We start from the raw sequence: 23,034 nt of genomic DNA on the forward strand, positions 1-23,034 counted from the left end.
GTTTTCCTAAGCCTCGGTTTCCTCCCCGGTGGAACGGGAATTAGTTTCTATTGGGTGACGTGACGGTCAAGTGAGAAAGTAGTTTCAAAGTTCCTTGTACAATGTCTGATCTGCCAACTGTAACTACATTTCTTGGTATTAAAATCTCAAGCTCTACACTGGTAAGAATCATATTTCCTCGCCGATCGCGCAGGTTAATCTTGTGTTCTTTAGAAAGGTCATACTTATTTGTAATGTCAACGTTTCAACTTGGTAAGTCTGAGATTTCCAAGGCAGGATTGGTTTTCATGGCTTATTTCTCTTTCTTAGATATGTCTTTGCAGGACTCCACTCTTTCCAGAGAGGCGAGCCCAGAGGAAGAGATTATGGCTGCTGTGGTTTTTTCAGTTGGACCTCTGGTAAGTTGGGGTTTCCTCTGCTTCTGACCTGTTGTCCTGCTTTGAGAGCACGACTACTTTTCCTGAAGTCGTGTGACTTGACCTCACCCACACTCTCTTTGGTAACTGAATCAAGTTGTTTGATCCATGAAAATTTGGTTCATCATAGTAAAGCTTGTAATCTATATAGGAAGATTCAGTATGCATATTGAAACAAGTATCAAGACACGTAATCTTGCAGAAAAAATCTGTGCTATCTTTAGATACGATAGGCAGTCTGGAAAATTTACTTATGACGTTAACTTTGTATTGTTCCCAGGAAATTTCAGTTATTTATGGGGTAGTAGAATGGAATATTTTCCAATTGGAAAATTTTGTTTAGGAAATTTTGAACAAAACAATACATGTGCGTACATACACACACCCTTAATTCATAGGGACCATTCCCCTTGTGCCCACTCTTAGTGTTCTCCTCTTTTCTACCCATTAAGAAGTGATCAAGCTTAATAGATGACATGGAGAGAAAGAAGATGTTTAAGACACAGTGCTTGGCTGTAGGGTGCTTACAGTCTCACTGAGGTAAGGCATACAAAAGAAATAGTTACATAATTTATTTAGGTGAATGATAGTTACTGAGCAGTATGATAAAGCTGCTGAGTGCTTTTGTAAGGAAAGAAATGGGATATTAGTATGGGGTGAATCGGTTATGGAAAGCTCATGAGGATGGTTAGATTTAAGCTGGTACCCAATTACAAGTGGGATTTAAATTGTTGTAAATTATTTGTGAGGGTACTTCAGGTGAGAAGGCAAGAGAACAGTGCTCTGAGGCAGAGAACAGTGAGTGAGCCAGTGATTCAGGATGGAAATTTGTGAAAGATAGGACTGGAATTTAGATAATTAAGTTGAATCTTTTCATGTTTCCCTGAAGACATTTAAGTGTATATATGTATGTGTGTGTGTTTGGATGTGTTTGAGGTGGGTATTAATGTGATTAAAGCTGTGTTTTAGAAGTGACTTTTTGAAATAGGAGATTCAGAAGAAAGGTAGTACCAACAAATATAATTTGTTACAGAAATTATCCATAATAACTTGTAGTAGTGATCTTTTATTTTTTGTAGCAAGAATATAAAACATGTAAATAGTTCTTAAGACATACCCTTGAAAAGATAAATGAAAGCCAAAATGTTTCACTTTATCAGTAGATCTAAAGTATTTGTCTAGTATAGGCCAGATCAAACACATCTCTAATTATCAGAGGTTGAGGTTCACATCATCCTGAATTTTTTGGAAGCTGAATATTTGTACTTTTTTTAAAAAATTAACATTTATTTTTGGCTGCGTCGGGTCTTCGTTGCTGTGCACGAGCTTTCTGTAGTTGCAGCGATTGGGGGCTACTCTTCGTTGTGGTGCGTGGGCTTCTCATTGCAGTGGCTTCTCTTGTTGCGGAGCACCGGCTCTAAGCCCGCTGGCTTCAGTAGTTGTGGCTTGCGGGCTCTAGAGCGAAGGCTCAGTAGTTGTGGCGCACCGGCTTAGTTCCTCCGCGGCATGTGGGATCTTCCTGGACCAGGGCTCGAACCTGTGTTCCCTGCATTGGCAGGTGGATTCTTTTTTTTTTTTTTTTTTTTTGCGGTATGCGGGCCTCTCACTGTTGTGGCCTCTCCCGTTGCGGAGCACAGGCTCCGGACGCGCAGGCTCAGCGGCCGTGGCTCACGGGCCCAGCCGCTCCGCGGCATGTGGGATCTTCCCGGACCGGGGCATGAACCCGTGTCCTCTGCATCAGCAGGCGGACTCTCAACCACTGCACCACCAGGGAAGTCCCCTGAATATTTGTACTTTCTAAGGTAAGAACTTGAAAGGAAGAACTAAGATAACATTTTTCTCAATGAAATTTAATAGTTCTGTTACCCATAACTTTTAAAAATCTAAAATCAGTAAGTACTACTAGAAGGTAGAGTAAAATTTCATTTCATTTATGAAATCAGGTCTTTATAGGCATATAGTGTCTAAGATTTGGAAGAAAGCAATGTTGTGAGAGGTCCCTGAAATATTCTCTGAAAGAGTACTGAGACAGGCCCCCCCAACCCCCAGACATGATCTTTCAGTTGTAGAAAACAGATGGTGTTAGTAGGTTTTGAATGTTATTCTTGAGCAAGGTAGATTATTTCTGAGAAACAGATTTCATCCTCATAGGAAAAAGAATTATGTAGCATCTAAGACCCCTTATTATAAGTTTATTTTTGTTTTGATAGGTTATTTGTTAAAAGTCTCCTTTAAAAATTAGGCAGTTGTATCTTTCTCAGTCTTGTGTGTGTCATTGTCTCAAATGAGGTGAAAGAAGATTATGTTTGGATGTTGCTATGGGACCTTAATTTCATCCCTGAATAATACAGTAAGAGAGGTGATCTCATATACACCGCATCCACAGTGGACTGGTGGTGCTTGCTGAGACTGTTGTAGGTAATAGGCAGCCTGTCACTGAGTGATTTTATCCTGTATCCCCTTAGAGTCCTGAAGTTCCCCAGCCAAATGAAGATCTTCACCTTCAGGCAGAAGAACAAGAATTGGTAAAGGTAATACTTGGCATCGTATCTAAGGGGAATGAAGAGACGGCACCTCTTTTACTGCACTAATTCTTAATGTTCCAGCACATTGCAAGTTCACCTTAAGAACCATCTGGCTCGTTAGGTGTGGTAACACCAGGGCTGGTAGCATCATTTTGACAGATTTTATTTCTCTCAGTGGTAGCAGCCCTAATTTGACAGATGGTCACATTATAATTCCTAATGATAAAGTATCCTGTATCACATACTTCACTTCTTGCTTGCAGAGCCTCAAGGTAGCCAGAGGTGAGAGCTGAGGGCCTTCTTAGATTTTTCCTGGGGCTTAGCTCCAGATGGGAAAAGAAAACAAACGCAGTAAGTTCATTGTAATTTGAGTTATGTGTGAAGTGATTAACAATATTAACAGTTTATGAACTGTCATTATCTCTCACATTAGCCATGTTTTATAATTAGTAGAATTATATAAAACATGCTTCACAAACTTTGAGGTCCTAATAAATAAAAAGATTTAAACAATTTGATAAGCATACATATCTGTATGGCAGAAAAACACTCCAGAGGAAATCTGTTTCTTCCGATACAGAGCATACCTTAGCCAAGTACAGTCTAACTTGAGACCTTTGCCTGATTAGTCAGCTAAGTAGGTTCTTAATTTACCAGATCATAGAGTATAGTGCTTATGAGTTTGAATTTTGGAACCAAACTGCCTGGATTTGAATCGAGACTTTGTGTCTTCTGTGAACTTAGGCAAGGCACCTAACCTCTCGATGCCTCACTTTCCTTATCTGTAAATAGCAGCTTCCTTATTGTGAGGATTCAATCATTACATTAAAAGCCTTTATATCAGTACCTGACAAATAATATGAACCATACTTACACAAAAGTAGAGAGAGTAGTTTGATGAATCCCATTGAACCTTCAACACTTAACACCCATGGCAATCATATTTCATCTGTAATACTACCCTCCCTCACTGGTTATATTGAAGCAAATCCAAGACATTATATAATCTCATCTATAAATATTTCATTATGTATCTATAACAGATTTTTTTAGTTTTAAGTATAATACCATAATTACAGCTAAAAAATGAACAGTAAGCCTTAATATTATCACATATTAATTTGGTATTTGTTTCCCCAGTTGAGTCATATTAGCTGATATTGTCTCTTAGGTCACTTTTGATCTAGAGGTTTCCCCCCCCTCTTTTTTTCCCTTTGTAATCATTTATTGAAGAAACCAAGTCATTTGTATTTTAGAGCTGTGATGTCCAATACAGGAGCCACTAGCCACATGTGGCTGTTGAGTACCTGAAATGTGACTAGTTCAAGTTGAGATGTACTGTTAACTTAAAATACACATCATATTTCAAAGACTTAATACAAAAAATAATGTAAATTATCTCATAAATAATTTTTGCATTGATTGCATGTTGAAATTATATTTTGTACATATTAGACTAACTAAAATATATTATTAAAACTAATTTCACCTGTTTTTTGTTTTTTTTTTTAATGTGACTACTAGAAAATTTAAAATTCCATTTGTGACTTGCATTATATTTGTTGGACAGCATTGATTTAGAATTTGTCACAATATGGATTTTATTTATTGCATCCCCATGGGTTTTTTTTTTTTTTTTTTTTTTTTCCCATGGGTTTTTTTTAACATGCACTTCTGTCTCCTGTATTTCCTTTATATTGTTAGTTAAATCTAGAGGCTTGATCAGATTCAGATTTTGATTTTTAAAAAATTTTTTGGCATTGGTATTTCATATTTCTGGTATCTACTACCAGAAGCTACATAATGCCTCTTTGGTGTGTTAGCAGCCACTGATAATCCTTTAATTCATTAGAGGTAGCAAAGCGGTGATATTCTAATTTTTTCATTCCATGTTCACATATTAGCTGGAGTACTTCCATAAAGAGAAACCTCCCCTCATAAACCATCTGATTACATTTTATTACTGTGCAAACTATATGTATTTTGCATAGGAAAAGAAGGGCAAAGGGTTAATTCTTTCTCTTTATTTACCAGTTTCCAGGCATTCTCCAAAGATGATCAATGAGTATCCTTAGAGTTTTATAGTGAAATCATAATTTTAAATGTATTAGATATTTTTGAAGCCCACTACAGTTATTGTTCTTATGGATGTTCAAATTGTCCCATCTTTGGCCAGTGAGAGCCTCTTGAAGTTGTCTCGCAAGTCTCAGACGTGATCCTAGTACTAGTCTTTGATAGTTTTCTTGCTTTAAAAATTTTTTTTATTTTTTGCGGTATATGGGCCTCTCACTGCTGTGGCCTCTCCCGTTGCGGAGCACAGGCTCCGGATGCGCACGCTCAGCGGCCATGGCTCACTGGCCCAGCCGCTCCACGGCATGTGGGATCTTCCCGGACCAGGGCACGAACCCGTGTCCCCTGCATCGGCAGGTGGACTCTCAACCACTGTGCCACCAGGGAAGCCCCCTTGCTTTTTATTTTGACAGAAAGTTCCAAGCCCTGGTTTTTTGTAGCAGAAAGTAATCTGTAGGGGCCACGGTCTAGACTGCATAATGGTACCTTTTTGGTTATTGTTTCTAGACCTATTGAATGGACGGAGATAGGAAGTATGTGGCCTGTTTTCCTTAAAATACTTCATGAGTGTATACCGATATTTCCCATGCAATTTTGGATTGTACATAATCTCATTGTACATAATCTCATTGATATTACATTTATATCTTCTTTCTCCCATGTCAAATTTATTAGTTCTCAGTGATATCAATACTGATTTGCTTTATCCAACACTACACATGCAACAGTTACAAAATAACATTTCCATCACTGCCACCAACAATAATGGTTAGTTACTGAAAATGTGTTGTTTAGTTTTTTACAGTTCTTTTTCTCGTCAGGATATATCTCACAAGAGATATACAGAAAAATTACTATGTTTTAAAGATACTCAAAATAGTTCCTCTCTGATGAATGTGTATTCTACCAGCTGGTTTCATTTTACTTTTAATATTTAGAAATTGCTTTTTTATTTAGTTTTTCTTTTATAATAATATATTTACATGGTTCAAAAGTCAAATCTAAAAAACAAGAAATATTCAAGGGAATCTAGCTTCTATTCCAGTCCTCTTCACTCTGTTTCCCCCTTCCTCCAATAGATAACCAACCATTTAAACAATTTTGTGGCTCATCCTTTGATTTTTTTTACAAGCATATATACATATATTTTATATCCTGACCAGAGAAGCTCCCCAAAGTCCCACAATTTATTTTTCTTTCTCAGATAGATAGCTTATAATATTCTGTATCTACAATCTGAATGATAAACTGTGTCTTTTATTAAGCCATATTTCATAGAATAGAACTGAAAAAGAGTTGATATTATACATAAGGCAGGATTTTGAGGGAGGAAAGATGATTTGGCTGGAAACTACTAGTTTTCTAGTTTTCTTCCCCAGTTTTGTATGTATTAATCTGCCTAATAGGTCTAACTGTACAGTCCCTGAGTGATCTCTGTATTTATTTTAGGAATCAGTGACATTTAAAGATGTGGCTATAGACTTCACATTGGAAGAGTGGAGGCTGATGGACCCTACACAGAGGAAGCTGCACAAGGATGTGATGCTAGAGAATTATAGGAATCTTGTCTCCTTGGGTAAGGGTAACCTCCAGGTTTATGTATCTGCCCACTGGACCAGGTTTACTGAAGATACAGACCCTCTAAAGTACTTAACTGAATTTTGGGTTAGAATTTAAGCATTAAAATCTCATAATCTTAGGGGCATATTGTTGGGAGTTATGCTATCTCTTGCTCTTAACTTAGTGGTTCGCCCATTGTAGAGTAAGAAATACATATTTCATTGGAATCTTGGAGATTATTGACAGTCCCTCGTATTTAGGACTGTTTTTTCTAGTCACTTCCATAAGACTTATCAGTGCCTCTAGAAAGAAAGGAACAAATATGTCTATTTTCTTTCTAAACTGAGGTTATCCCCAAACCTGGGATCACCATGTTGAGCTTCTTTGAGGTACCTTGGTAATTCTCTACAACACTGCTGTACAGTAGAGTGTTCTCCTGTGATGGGAATGTTTTGTATTTGTGCTTTCCAGTGTAGCAGGCTCTACACTGTGGCTGTTGAGAATTTGAAATGTGGCTAGTGCAACTGAAGAACTGAATTTTAAATTTTATACAATTTTAACTAACTTAAATTCAGAATTAAATATCCGTAGGTGGCTATTGTCAGCTGCATTGGACAGTGCACCCCTAAAACTTCTTGTAGTAACCACTCTGCACAGAAGATCAGGAGCTGAGACTGAATTTGGCCCTAGTTCTTGCTCACAGGCACAATCAAATCCTACTCATTTTTCTCTGAACAGGGCTTGCAGTTTCCAAACCAGACATGATATCTCATTTGGAGGATGGAAAAGGACCATGGGTGGTAGTGAGAGAAACTTCAAAAACCCCCTATTCAGGTGAGTTAATAAGAACCAGGAGGATGGGATTTCTTTGAAGTCAGTAGGTCATGGATGGAGCAGAACATCTGAAATATTTTGGGAGGTATCTTTGCTCAAAGCTATCTCAAAGGAAAAGATTCTCCCCCTCTCTTCCTCTCTCCCTACACCTCCCTCCCTCCCTCCCTCCGGCGTTCCCTCCCTCTCTCCCTCTGTTTCCCTCTCCTTTTCCCTCTCCTGCCATCTCTGCCCTCTACTTCTAGTTCCCATCACATCCTACTTTACTTTCTTGGGAACATGATTTTCATAATTGTTCCTTCCTTCAAACATGCATAAAATATCCCTTTCAGTCTGTCTTCTCCATTTAACCTTACACTTTTCTCATTTGTTTAACCATTATTTGATATCCCTTCCTTCATTAACTTTCTTGAAAGTGCTTTCTTAAGGATCCCCACTGAGTTCTTTTAAGCTAAACCCATTGACTAATTATTTAACTTTCTTCACTTGCATGCCTGCTGAAACTTCAGAGGAACCCTCCTACTGTCCTCCAGAATCTTAACTAATTGAGAATACAAACAGTAAATCAGTTGAGAATCAAAATATTTATTTATCTATTTAACCAATTTAATTTATCTATTTATTTATTATCTTTATTTATCTATTTAACCAGTATTTATCTATTTAACCAATATCTATTAATATTAAACAATCAATATTTAATACTTATCTGTATACTGTGAACTGAGTTAAGTACTATGTCTACAGCAGTAAGATGGACCAGGTCCCTTCTCCCATGAAGATTAAATTTTAAGAAATAGATAATTGACAAGTAAATAAACAAAAGCACGCTAAATAATGGTCATAATAACTTAGCCATGAGGATACGAAAGAGTAACTTGGATGGGGATGAGGGTGCCTCCTTCAGATAGTGTGGTCGGGGAAGGCTTCTGAGGAGGTGACACTTGAAGAGTCAGAAGAAGCCAGCCAAGGCAAGAGGAGAAGAAGAGCATTCCAGGCAGCAGAACGTAATGTACTGAGTTCTAGAAATCTGAGGAAGCTGCCTGACTGAAGCATAAGGAGAGGGAGACTGGTACAGAATAAGATAGACAGTAGACTGCCTATTTAGGACTCTGTGGACCATGGTAAGGCGAGTGGATTTTAATCAAAGTGAGTGTGAAGGCACTGAAAGGTTTTAATCAAGGATCTTTGGGAAATAACCCTGTTGATGGAAATTGAACTTAAGGGCATAAAGCAGGTAATAGTAAAGGGGTAGTTAAAATAGCCTAGGCAGGGATGTCCCTGGAGGCGCAGTGGTTATGAATCCACCTGCCAATGCAGGGGACACGGGTTCAAGCCCTGGTCCAGGAAGATCCCACATGCCGTGGAGCAACTAAGCCTGTGAGCCACAACTACTGAGCCATGTGCCACAACTACTGAAGCCTGCACGCCTAGAGCCTGTGCTCCGCAACAAGAGAAGCCACCACAATGAGAAGCCCGCGCACCGCAACGAAGAGTGGCCCCCACTCGCTGCAACTAGAGAAAGCCCACGCCACAACAAATACCCAACACAGCCAAAAAACAGTTTTTTAGTTAAAAAAATTAAAAAATAGTCTAGGCAAGAGACTACAGTAACTTTGATCAGGGTGATGGTGGAGATGGAAAGGAATAATGGATTCTAGATCATTTGCATATTTTATTGTGATGCCATCCATAACTTGCACATGTGTTACATATATTATTTTTATATCTGATATTATATATGTATTTTTAGAGAGTGAGTGAAAGGTAGACATTGGAGATAGTTTCGATGGCTCTCTAGAGAAAGCCCCCCTCCATATGAAGAGGGAAGGAGAAATGGGGCAGTGGCTGGAAGAAAGAAGGAATAAAAAAAGAAAACTTTTATTTTTGAGATGGAAGCTTTTCTGACGTGCTTAAGTGCTGGTAGGAACGATGTTCCAGTGGAGAGGGAGAAATTGATGTTGCAAGACAAAGGTAGGGTCACTGAAGAACTAAAGTGTCTGAGAAAGTGAAAAAGGATAAAATCACGAATGGAAAAGGAGATTTACCCTTGATAGGCAGGGAGGCCACCTCTTCTGCAGTAACACTAGGCAGGATGGAGAAGATGGGAGCAGATATAGGTCAACTGGTGGTGAGAAGATTGAGACATACTATGATGATAGCTTCTTTATTCTCAATAAAATACAAAGCAAGGCCATCAGCTTACAGTGAGGACAAGAAAGAGCTGTGAGGGACTTCCCTGGTGGCACAGTAGATAAGACAGTACGTTCCCAACGCAGGGGGCCCGGGTTCGATCCCTGGTCAGGGAACTAGAGCCCACATGCATGCCGCAACTAAGACCCAGTGCAACCAAATAAGTAAGTAAATAAATATTTTAAAAAGAAAAAGAGTTGTGAGAGAGAGGAAGTTAGAAATATCATGGAATTCACCAGGGAAACCATGTTGGCCTAAAGTTTATTGAGGAAGGTGTTTAATTACAGCTTCTATTACTTTTGTAGTTGTAGGACTATTCATATTTTCTATTTCTTTTTGTTTCAGTTTAATAAGTTGTGTTTGTCTAGGAATTGATCTACTTAATATAAAATTTAAATTTAGGGGCATACTATCCTCTGTTTATCTTTTAAATGACTATTTGGATCTGAAGGGATGTCTCCTTTTTCATTCCTGGTACTAAATTTTTTGTCTTCTCTCTTTTATCTTAAACAGTCTTGCTAGGATTTATCAATCTTATTTGGATTTTAAAAAATAAATTTTAATCCTTGCTACTGTGTCTTTGATTTCTGTTTCATTACTTTCTTCTCTTTCATTATTTTTACCTTCTTAGGGTTTAATTTGCTGATCTTTTCTGACTTCTTGAGTTGGACACTTATTGATTTTAGCCATTCTCTTTTGCTAATGTATTTAAGGCTGTCAAGGCTACCATACTTTTTTTTTTTTTTTTTTTTTTTTGCGGTACGCGGGCCTCTCACTGTTGTGGCCTCTCCCGTTGCGGAGCACAGGCTCTGGACGCGCAGGCTCAGCGGCCATGGCTCACAGGCCCAGCCGCTCTGCGGCATGTGGAATCTTCCCGGACCGGGGCACGAACCCGTGTCCCCTGCATCGGCAGGTGGACTCTCAACCACTGGGCCACCAGGGAAGCCCTGCCATACTTTTTTTATGTAACACCTTCATAATTATTGAGTTCAAAGTATTTGATCATTTCCATTGTGATGTCTTTGGCCCTCAGGTTATTTGGAGGTATTTTCCTTAATTTTGTACCATATGGGGATTTTCTAATAATCTTATTTTAAGTTCTACTGTGGTCAGAAAACATTCTCTGTATGATTTCAGTCTTTGCAGGTTTCTTGAAATTTGCTTTGCCACCTGGCCAATTTTTGTAAATATTCTGTGTGCACTTGGAAAAATGTGTAGTATATAGGTACTGAGTGCTGTTCTAGATATGTCAGGTTTGTTAATTATGTTGCTGAAATCTATCTTCTTGCTGATTGTCAGCTTATTCTATCAGTTACTGAGAAATATTTTTTTTAAGTCTCCCACTGTGAGTATAGATCTGTCTGTGTCTTAGTTTTTTAATTTTTGCTTTATGTATTTTGAAGCTGTGTTCTTAGGTAAAAACAAAGTTAGAATTGTTATATCTTTCTGGTAAATTGGATATTTTATCATTATGAAGTGTCTTCTTTATCTTTGTTAATTGTTTTTGCCCTGAAGTCTATTTTGCCTGATACTAATATTACTATAGCATCATTCTTTTTATTGTATATATGATATATCTTTTTTTATCTGCTTACTGTCATCTTTTATGTATCTTTGTATTTTATTTCTCTTATAATTGCATTTTGTTAATTTTTATTTTAACTAATCTGACAATCTGTTTCTTCTGGAGTTTTTAATCCATTTGTACATAATACAATTATATAATGTTTAAATCTACCCTCTAACTGTGAGAGTATCTTGCCTTTTCTATATTCATTTTCTTCCCATTCATGCCTTCCTTTTGATTTATCATCTTTTATTTTTCTATTCCCCTTGTAATCAGTTGTTAATTATAAATTTTTAAGTTATTTGTTTAGTGGTTACAGATTTTCCCAAACAGTACAAGAATCTTGAACAGCTTATTCAGTTTAACCTCAATTATACATTATTGAAGTTATGTATTTTAATTCTATATATGTCAAATCTCATTATTAATTTGTATGCAGTCAATATTCATTCAGATTTACCGATGTTTCCCTTCTCTTTCTCTTCATTCTTTTCTTCATTTCTGAACTTTTACCTAGGATTATTTTTCTTCTACTTAAAGAATGCCCTTTAATATTCTCCTTTATTCAGATCTGCTGGTGTTATATTCTCTCCATTTTTCTTTTTGCCTAAAAAAAATTCCTGTCACCTTAATTGAATTGGACATTTAAATGAGCTGGGTTTTAGTCCTTGGGTTCTAGAGTTTTCTTTTTTGGTGGCCCTGAATTCAAATCTTTGTCTAGCCCTGTGAATCCATTGAAAGTTCTGGCTTACCTTGAGTTTTAAAGTCATAAAGCCATTTTACTAACCCCAGAAGATTTTGGTTCAATTTTTAAAAAACATTTAGATATGATTACCTGGAAATAAATTAGAAACTTATAAGAAGTTTAAAAGTGTTTTAAAAAGTAAAATATTAAGTTCACATATACAAACAAATTGTTAGACCACCACCCCCCAGTATAATTGTTTAAGAAAATTTTGAAACTGTCAGAAATGTTCTAAAGACCCGTAAAAAGGTTGCAAAACTACCCTTGATAATAGTAATTATCACTATTTGTAATATTCACAACTGTATTAATTTTGACTAACTTGTTCAACCTACTTTCTGAAAACTCAAAGTGTCTTCTTCCACAAATGTTCTATAAAAAGTTACATATAGAAAAGGATATTTTTTAAAAGGAATGTGTGTATATATATATATGTAAATGTATAACTGAATCACTTTGCTGTACAGCAGTAATTAACAACATTGTAAATCAACTATACTTCAATATAAATAAATTTTGTTAAATAAAAAATAATTTACTAAATCAAAAGAAAAAAAGGTACATATAAAGACTTGAAAAAGCTATTCTGACAGGGAAATTTGAGAAAGTCTTCACAAAAAAGCTACTGAACAGGGCTTCCCTGGTGGCACAGTGGTTAAGGATCCGCCTGCCAAAGCAGGGGACACAGGTTCAAGCCTTGGTCCTGGAAGATCCCACATGCCACAGAACAACTAAGCCTGTGCACCACAACTACTGAGCCTGCGCTCTAGAGTCCGTGAGCCACAACTGTTGAGCCCACGTGCCACAACTACTGAAACCCATGCACCCAGAGCCCATGCTCCGCAACAAGAGAAGCCACCGCAGTGAGAAGCCTGCAAACTGCAACGAAGAGTAGCTCCCACTCGCCGCAACTAGAGAAAACCCGTGCACATCAGCAAAGACCCAATGCAGCCAAAAATAAATAAAATAAAATAAATTTTTAAAAAGTAGTGAACAAATAATGAGAACAAGTAGAAAGTATTATTTAGGGTGAATGTCTGGTTTGTGGAGTAAGTGGAAAGCAAGGAAGTAGTTACAATTTAGGAAGAATGCTCTCTAAAGAATTTGACTCTAAAACGAATGAGAAAAGGAGGAAATATTTGAGAAACTTGGATTGTAGAAGGGTTACCACAAATGAATTTTTTTTAATAGGATAAAAACTACTTGAATTTACTGCTTTGGTTCTTTGCTCAATCAGCCTTCCTTAACGCAATCTCCTCCTTCCTAGAAAAAAGGGCAATTTGCAAGCAGTTAAAAACATATATTCATTATCAATTCAAGCTTCCCTTTTGTTTTCCTGTTTAGTGTGATGTCCTCAATCTAGGAAATAGAAGTCATTTGATTTCTCTCTTTTTTCCTCCCAGAGTTGGAGACCAAACCTACAACCAAGAATGCTCTACCAACAGAGAATATTTCTGAAGAATGTTTGTCACAGGAGACCATAGTAGAGAAACTCATTGAGAATGGTCTATGGGACACCAAAATGGGAGGATTATGGAAATGGAGTGACAGGATATTGAGATTGCAAGATAGTCAAGAAAGTCATTTGAGTCAAAGAATAGTTAAACACAAGAAAATTCCCACTCTTCAAAAAGGCTTTAGATTTGGATCTGTTCTTTTTCCAGAACCAGGAGTTATCACAGAAGAGCCCCACAGCAAATACCAAACACATGAGGAAAATTTTACAGAGAATTTAGATTTGATTACAGATACCCATCTGGGGAAGAAAATGTGCAAGGATACAGAAGGCAACAAAGTCATAAGCCCTGCTTCAGAACTCACGTTAGAGAAAAAAAACAATAATAAAGAAAAACCCTATAAATGTAGTACATGTGAAAAGGCCTTCCGTTATAGGTCATTACTTATTCAACATCAGAGAACTCACACTAAAGAAAAACCTTATGAATGTAATGAATGTGGGAAAATGTTCAGCCAGCCTTCATATCTTAGTCAACATAAAAAAATTCACACTGGAGAAAAGCCCTATAAATGTAATGAATGTGGAAAGGCCTTCATTGCTTCTTCATCCCTTATGGTGCATCAGAGAATTCATACTAAGGAGAAACCTTATCAGTGCAATGTCTGTGGAAAATCTTTCAGCCAGTGTGCCCGCCTTAATCAACACCAGAGAATGCAAACTGGAGAGAAGCCCTATAAATGTAGTGAATGTGGGAAAGCTTTTGGTGATAAATCAAAACTTGCAAGACATCAGGAAACTCACAATGGAGAAAAACCCTACAAATGTAATGATTGTGGGAAAGCCTTTAGGAATAAGTCATATCTTAGTGTACATCAGAAGACCCATACTGAAGAGAAACCATATAAATGCATTGAGTGTGGGAAATCTTTCAAGAATACCACAATCTTTAATGTTCATCAGAGAATTCATACTGGAGAGAAACCTTTTAGATGTAATGAGTGTGGAAAAGCCTATAGAAGTAATTCAAGCCTTATTGTACATATAAGAACTCATACTGGGGAAAAACCCTATGAATGTAATGAATGTGGGAAAGCATTCAATCGTATAGCAAATTTCACAGAACATCAGAGGATTCATACAGGAGAAAAACCCTATAAATGTAACGAATGTGGGAAAGCATTCATCAATTATTCATGCCTTACTGTACACCACAGAATGCATACAGGAGAGAAACCTTATAAATGTAATGAATGTGGAAAGGCCTTCATGCGTTCTTCATCTCTAATTATACATCAGCGAATTCATACGGAGGAGAAACCTTATCTCTGTAATGAATGTGGGGAATCTTTCAGAATAAAATCACACTTAACTGTACATCAGAGGATTCATACTGGAGAGAAACCATATAAATGTACTGACTGTGAGAGGGCATTTACCAAGATGGTAAATCTCAAGGAGCACCAGAAAATTCATACTGGTGTGAAACCCTACAACTGCTATGATTGTGGAAAATCCTTCAGAACTAAGTCATACCTTATTGTACATCAAAGAACCCATACTGGAGAAAAACCATATAAGTGTAATGAATGTGAGAAAGCTTTCACTAATACATCACAGCTTACTGTGCATCAAAGAAGGCATACTGGAGAAAAACCCTATAAATGTAATGAGTGTGGGAAGGTTTTCACAAGTAACTCAGGCTTTAATACCCACCAAAGGACACATACCGGGGAGAAACCATTTAAATGTAATGACTGTGGCAAAGCATTTAGCCAGATGGTACACGTCACAGAACATCAGAAAATCCATAGTGGAGAGAAACCCTATAAATGTGATGTCTGTGGAAAAGCCTTCAGGAGAGGTTCATACCTTACAGTGCATTGGAGAACACATACTGGAGAAAAGCCCTATACATGTAAGGAATGTGGGAAAGGTTGTATTACTCTATCACAGCTAACTCTACATCAGAGAATTCATACTGGGGAGAGGCCCTATAGATGTGAAGAATGTGGAAAAGCCTTCAGAACTAACTCAGACTTCACTGTACATCTGAGGATGCACACTGGAGAAAAACCCTATAAATGTAGTGAGTGTGGAAAAGCCTTTAGGAGTAGCTCAAGCCTTACTGTACATCAAAGAATACATCAGAGAGAAGCTCAATTAATATAGAGGACAGAAAATTATCATCCAGATATGACAAGAATCTTATAAACTGTATATTTTATGAATGTGGGAAAATGTTCAGGAGCAATTTTCCAGAAAGTACACACTCCATAAATATAAGAATGTAGAAAAGCAATTGGTCATATTAAATCTTAGAAGTTATAAGAAAATTCATAATAAAAAGGGCAAATGAAAGCCTTCATCCAAATTTCATATTTTATTCATTTAACAAATTATCTTTGATGAATTGCCTATTTTTTTTGTTGGTTTTCTTATTGGTTTATATTTCTTATAAATCTGGAGGTGCTCTTAATATATTTGAGATATTAATCATTTGACATATGTGTTGCAAATGTTTTTCTTAACCTAGTATTTGTATTTTTTTATGTACTAAAAGATTTTTAAGTCTTTAATTTTTCATAGTAAAATATTTACATCTTTTCCTTTTTATATTCTTTATTTACTCTTTTAGCAATCCCCAGGTTATATATAGTCTCCTAAATTTGTTTCTAATATTCTGATAATTTTATTTTTTACATTGAAGTTTTAATCCATCTGGACTAGATGGCTCTTCATAGAAGAACAACTCCAAATGCATTAACCTATGAAAATATTATGAACCTAAATAAACAATACTCAGGGAAACGCAAATTGAAACAACCAATGATATGTTACTTCCACTTCATGGAGTTGGCAAAAATTAAGAGATCTTTTGCTAGTGGAGTTTGGCAAACCATATACTCTTACCAAATGGTTATATCAACTTATATTTCCACCAGCAATCCAGCGGTATATATTTTTTTAATTAAGTAAAATTTTAAAAGCACTTTGACCCAGCGGTCTCACTTTTGGGGAATCTGCCCCACAGAAATAATAGCATCAGTGCAAAAGCATATGTATAAATAAGGATGTTTATTAAAGTATTGTTTGTAGAGACAAAGAAGAAACCCAACTGGAGACAAAGTGAATGCCAATTAATAGGGGAATGGGTGAATAAATTGTGATATAGCCATACCATGGAAACGTATGAGAGTAATTTTTTAAATGAGTTATAGCTACACTAGTTGACTTCAAGGTATTTCCACAATTTTTTGATAAGTATTTGCTTTATTACAGAGATGTATATGTACAAGATTTCATTTTTGTTAAAGTAATGGTCACATGCATTTATGTATGCATATATGTGTGCATGTGATTAGATGAGCATGGAAACAAGTATGGAAGAATATACATCAGGCTGTTAATATTGGTTACCTTGAAGGGAGGGAGAAAAGGAGAAGCAGTGATATAAGTGGGGGGGAAAACTAGGAAAATAGAAAAATGTAAATGCAGTATGTATGGTATGAAACTATGTATTTGTGTGAACTTTTGATAGCCATGAATGAAGGGACAGTCTCCAAAAAGTTAATGACAGTTGTTTTAGATTTGTTGCAGAATCCAGTGTTTTTTGTTTGTTTTACCTCTCTCTGCTTTTCTGTATTTCTCAGTTTTTCTTTCCAATGAGCATGTAATATTTATATAAACATGAAAAACCTATTTTTCTTGTGAAGCTAATTTACTAGACACCTGTGATAGCCCAGGAATTACCCTAGGTGCTGGATATACCTTGACAGGGCAGGAGTGGTCATGGATCTAAGAGCATGGAAACTGGTCTTGGTACCACCTAGATTCCAAAGAAGTTTTCCAGCACTTCAGGACCCCCCCCCCCCCGCACCCTCTCAGTTTCATTTGGAGGAGGTAATAGAAATTTCAGGTAGATGAAAAACATATCCGAGAATATCTGGAACTTGTGTCCGGGTTATAGACCAGAAGACTTGCAAGCTTCAGAGACAAGTTCCACTTTCAACATGGCACCAAAGGAAAGATCACAGTGGTGTAAAGGTCTGTGTACAGCCCCACAGAACACTGTGTGATGGAGTATAGAGAGGGAAACAGCCAAGAACTCCAAAGTCCATGTATAAAAGCTTGGAAGTTCTGGAAATACTAAGAGAGTCCTGGAGTCAAAATGGGAACCCAGAGGCTGTGACCCTGGTACTGGAAGGCCCTAAGAGACCGTGGACCTAACATCTGAAAAGGACAAGGCATGTAGAGCTACACTTCAGTGGAGACTGAAGGAAAGAAAATCAAATACTTCTCCCACAATGCTAGGATAAGTCTTTAATATTGGGAAGGGGATATTGGGTGACTGATGTGAGCTGTCTCCCATTTTAAAATGAATAATTTGACATTGTGGTTGAAATGACTATTTCTGATTGAATTATAATAGTGAAATTTATTAACTATTACCAGGAGATGTGTCTACTTTGGACAAAATGTACCACTTTCTGATTGGAAAGTTTAAGGGTCTGACCTTGAAATACTATCCTTGAGAAACTCTATTGTCAAACAGCCTACATGACTTGATGTCAACTTTTTTGGCTGCTCGTATCTACCTTCAAACCCTCACCACACCTAAACCCCGTCACCCTTCCCTGCCTTAGAAGGTAGAAGAGGAGTAAGGTCAGCAGGTTCAAGTGACATAAGAACTGAAAGGTGTCCATCAGGTTAGGGGATGGAGATGATACAGGGCACCTTTACTAGGGCAGTTTCCATGAACTGCTAAGGTGCCAAAGCCTGGTTCCAGTGTGTAGTGGTATCTCACTATAGGTTTAATATCATTTCCTTACTCTCTACTGATGTTGAGTCCCCTTTTAGGTGTTTATTGGCTTTTGGAATATCCTCTTTTGAGAAGTGCCTGTTCAAGACTTTTGCCCATTTTTATTGATAACTCTGTTTATTTGTAGGATTCTTTATATATTCTGGGTACAAGGTATTTTTTAGATATTTGTATTACAAATATCTACTCATCAGCATCTTGCCTTTTCACTCTCTAAATGTTGTCTTTTGATGGACAGAAGTCTTTAACTTTGATGAATAATTCAACAATCTTTTCTTTTATGATTACTGCTTTTTTGTGCCTAGTTTAAGAAATATTTTCCTAACCCAAAGTCATAGGATATTTTCCTACATTTACTTCTGCATAGCTACTGTTTTACTTTTCAGTTTTAGGCTACAATCCATCTGATATTTTTATATGGTGTGGAGTAGAGGTCAATTTAATATTTTCCATGCAAATACACAATTTATTCAACATCATTTGTTGAAAAGACCATCTTTTCCCCTCCCCCTTGGGTACCCTTGTGATAAGTCAGATGGTCAGATTATGTGAGGGAGTCTATTTCTAGATTATCTATTCTGACTCATTGTTCTGTTGAATACCAAATATTTTTAGTGAAAACAGGTTGATAGTAAACCTTGGCATCTGGTGGTATATGTCTTCTAATTTTGTTCTTCTTATTCAAAATTGTCACTGTAATTCTATGTTCTTGGCATTTTCATATGCATTTTAGAATGATTATTTTTTCAGTTACTCCACCATAAAAAGTAGGGATTTCAATGGATATTACATCACATATATAGATTAATTTTGGAAGAATGGGTACCTTAACAATATTGAGACATCCAATTTATGAGCAGGCCATACCTTTTCATTTATACACATCTTTTAATTTTAGTAATTTTTGTATTTTTTCAATAAAATTTTGAATATTTTGTAAGGTTATTATATATTTGATGTTTTGGTGATTCTATAAAGGTTATTATCTTAATTTCATTTTCTGACTTGCTAATATATATAATACATAACTATATATAATATATTAAATATATAATATGTAATAAGTAATGATATGTATAATAGATTTTTTTTTTTTTTTTTTTTTTTTTTTTATTTATTTTTTTTTTTTTAACATCTTTATTGGGGTATAATTGCTTTACAATGGTGTGTTAGTTTCTGATTTATAACAAAGTGAATCAGCTATACATATACATGTGCTCCCATGTGTCTTCCCTCCTGCATCTCCCTCCCTCCCACTCTCCCCCTCCCACCCCTCCAGGCTGTCCCAAAGCCCCGAGCTAATATCCCTGTGCCTTGCGGCTGCTTCCCCCCAGCTATCCACCCCACCACGTTTGTTAGTGTGTATATGTCCATGACTCTCTCTCGCCCTGTCAAAACTCACCCTTCCCCCTCCCCATATCCCCAAGTCCGCTCTCCAGTAGGTCTGCGCCTCCATTCCTGTCTTATCCCTAGGTTCTTCATGACATTTTTTCCCCTCAAATTCCATATATATGTGTTAGCATACGGTATCTGTCTTTGTCTTTCTGACTTACTTCACTCTGTATGACAGACTCTAGGTCTATCCATCTCATTACAAATATCTCAATTTCATTTCTTTTTAAGGCTGAGTAATATTCCATTGTGTATATGTGCCACATCTTCTTTATCCATTCGTCCGATGATGGGCGCTTAGGTTCTTTCCATCTCCGGGCTATTGTAAATAGAGCTGCAATGAACATTTTGGTACATGACTCCTTTTGAATTTTGGTTTTCTCAGGGTATATGCCCAGTAGTGGGATTGCTGGGTCATATGGTAGTTCTATTTGTAGTTTTTTAAGGAACCTCCATACTGTTCTCCATAGCGGCTGAACCAATTCACATTCCCACCAGCAGTGCAAGAGTGTCCCCTTTTCTCCACACCCTCTCCAGCATTTATTGTTTCTAGATTTTTTGATGATGGCCATTCTGACTGGTGTGAGATGATATCTCATTGTAGTTTTGATTTGCATTTCTCTAATGATTAATGATGTTGAGCATTCTTTCATGTGTTTGTTGGCATTCTGTATATCTTCTTTGGAGAAATGTCTGTTTAGGTCTTCTGCCCATTTTTGGATGGGGTTGTTTGTTTTTTTGTTATTGAGCTGCATGAGCTGCTTGTAAATTTTGGAGATTAATCCTTTGTCAGTTGCTTCATTTGCAAATGTTTTCTCCCATTCTGAGGGTTGTCTTTTGGTCTTGATTATGGTTTCCTTTGCTGTGCAAAAGCTTTGAAGTTTCATTAGGTCCCATTTGTTTATTTTTGTTTTTATTTCCATTACTCTAGGAGGTGGGTCAGAAAGGATCTTGCTGTGATTTATGTCATAGAGTGTTCTTCCTATGTTTTCCTCTAAGAGTTTGATAGTTTCTGGCCTTACATTTAGGTCTTTAATCCATTTTGAGCTTATTTTTGTGTATGGTGTTAGGGAGTGATCTAATCTCATACTTTTACATGTACCTGTCCAGTTTTCCCAGCACCATTTATTGAAGAGGCTGTCCTTTCTCCACTGCACATTCCTGCCTCCTTTATCAAAGATAAGGTGTCCATATGTGCATGGGTTTATCTCTGGGCTTTCTATCCTGTTCCACTGATCTATCTTTCTGTTTTTGTGCCAGTACCATACTGTCTTGATTACTGTTGCTTTGTAGTATAGTCTGAAGTCAGGGAGCCTGATTCCTCCAGCTCCTTTTTTCGTTCTCAAAATTGCTTTGGCTATTCGGGGTCTTTTGTGTTTCCATACAAATTGCGAAATTTTTTGTTCTAGTTCTGTGAAAAATGCCAGTGGTAGTTTAATAGGGATTGCATTGAATCTGTAGATTGCTTTGGGTAGTAGAGTCATTTTCACAATGTTGATTCTTCCCATCCAAGAACATGGTATATCTCTCCATCTATTTGTATCATCTTTAATTTCTTTCATCAGTGTCTTATAATTTTCTGCATACAGGTCTTTCGTATCCTTAGGTAGGTTTATTCCTAGATATTTTATTCGTTTTGTTGCAATGGTAAATGGGAGTGTTTTCTTGATTTCACTTTCAGATTTTTCATCATTAGTATATAGGAATGCCAGAGATTTCTGTGCATTAATTTTGTATCCTGCTACTTTACCAAATTCATTGATTAGCTCTAGTAGTTTTCTGGTAGCATCTTTAGGATTCTCTATGTATAGTATCATGTCATCTGCAAACAGTGACAGCTTTACTTCTTCTTTTCCGATGTGGATTCCTTTTATTTCCTTTTCTTCTCTGATTGCTGTGGCTAAAACTTCCAAAACTATGTTGAATAAGAGTGGTGAGAGTGGGCAACCTTGTCTTGTTCCTGATCTTAGTGGAAATGCTTTCAGTTTTTCACCATTGAGGATGATGTTTGCTGTGGGCTTGTCATATATGGCCTTTATTATGTTGAGGAAAGTTCCCTCTATGCCCACTTTCTGGAGGGTTTTTATCATAAATGGGTGTTGAATTTTGTCAAAAGCTTTCTCTGCATCTATTGAGATGATCATATGGTTTTTCTCCTTCAATTTGTTAATATGGTTTATCACATTGATAGATTTGCGTATATTGAAGAATCCTTGCATTCCTGGAATAAACCCCACTTGATCATGGTGTATGATCCTTTTAATGTGCTGTTGGATTCTGTTTGCTAGTATTTTGTTGAGGATTTTTGCATCTATGTTCATCAGTGATATTGGCCTGTAGTTTTCTTTCTTTGTGACATCCTTGTCTGGTTTTGGTATCAAGGTGATGGTGGCCTCGTAGAAGGAATTTGGGAGTGTTCCTCCCTCTGCTATATTTTGGAAGAGTTCGAGAAGGATAGGTGTTAGCTCTTCTCTAAACGTTTGATAGAATTCACCTGTGAAGCCATCTGGTCCTGGGCTTTTGTTTGTTGGAAGATTTTTAATCACACTTTCAATTTCAGTGCTTGTGATTGGTCTGTTCATATTTTCTATTTCTTCCTGATTCAGTCTTGGCAGGTTGTGCATTTCTAAGAATTTGTCCATTTCTTCCAGATTGTCCATTTTATTGGCATAGAGTTGCTTGTAGTAATCTCTCATGATTTTTTTTATTTCTGCAGTGTCAGTTGTTATTTCTCCTTTCTCATTTCTAATTCTATTGATTTGAGTCTTCTCCCTTTTTTTCTTGATGAGTCTAGCTAGTGGTTTATCTATTTTGTTTATCTTCTCAAAGAACCAGCTTTTAGTTTTATTGATCTTTGCTATCGTTTCCTTCATTTCTTTTTCATTTATTTCTGATCTGATTTTTATGATTTCTTTCCTTCTGCTAGCTTTGGGGCTTTTTTGTTCTTCTTTCTCTAATTGCTTGAGGTGCAAGGTTAGGTTGTTTATTCGAGATGTTTCCTGCTTCTTAAGGTGGGCTTGTATTGCTATAAACTTCCCCCTTAGAACTGCTTTTGCTGCATCCCATAGGTTTTGGGTCGTTGTGTCTCCATTGTCATTTGTTTCTAGGTATTTTTTTATTTCCTCTTTAATTTCTTCAGTGATCACTTCATTATTAAGTAGTGTATTGTTTAGCCTCCATGTGCTTGTATATTTTACAGATCTTTTCCTGTAATTGATATCTAGTCTCATGGCGTTGTGGTCAGAAAAGATACTTGATACAATTTCAATTTTCTTAAATTTACCAAGGCTTGATTTGTGACCCAAGATATGATCTATCCTGGAGAATGTTCCATGAGCACTTGAGAAAAATGTGTAATCTGTTGTTTTTGGATGGAGTGTCCTATAAATATCAATTAAGTCCATCTTGTTTAATGTATCATTTAAAGCTTGTGTTTCCTTATTTATTTTCATTTTGG

The 23,034-nt window shown here is 36.7% G+C and overlaps 1 protein-coding gene across 1 annotated transcript; it reads left to right on the forward strand.

The window, feature by feature from the left end:
- Positions 1–311: 311 nt before the first annotated feature.
- ZNF624 (zinc finger protein 624) lies at positions 312–15,535 on the forward strand. Its single transcript, XM_065897873.1, has 5 exons — positions 312–398; positions 2,882–2,947; positions 6,461–6,587; positions 7,310–7,405; positions 13,311–15,535. The coding sequence occupies exons 1-5, from the start codon at positions 312–314 to the stop codon at positions 15,533–15,535; spliced, it is 2,601 nt and encodes an 866-aa protein (XP_065753945.1).
- Positions 15,536–23,034: the final 7,499 nt, after the last annotated feature.

Source organism: Phocoena phocoena, chromosome 19, assembly GCF_963924675.1.
Source record: "Phocoena phocoena chromosome 19, mPhoPho1.1, whole genome shotgun sequence".
Taxonomy (NCBI): Eukaryota; Metazoa; Chordata; class Mammalia; order Artiodactyla; family Phocoenidae; genus Phocoena; species Phocoena phocoena.

What these genes read in the sequence shown, in the direction of transcription:
- ZNF624 (XM_065897873.1), top strand. Translation starts at nt 312, where the DNA reads ATGTCTTTGCAGGACTCCACTCTTTCCAGAGAGGCGAGCCCAGAGGAA. An exon ending in TTTTTTCAGTTGGACCTCTG is followed by an intron (nt 399 to 2,881) that starts GTAAGTTGGGGT and finishes GTATCCCCTTAG; the next exon opens with AGTCCTGAAGTTCCCCAGCC. An exon ending in TAGGAATCTTGTCTCCTTGG is followed by an intron (nt 6,588 to 7,309) that starts GTAAGGGTAACC and finishes TTCTCTGAACAG; the next exon opens with GGCTTGCAGTTTCCAAACCA.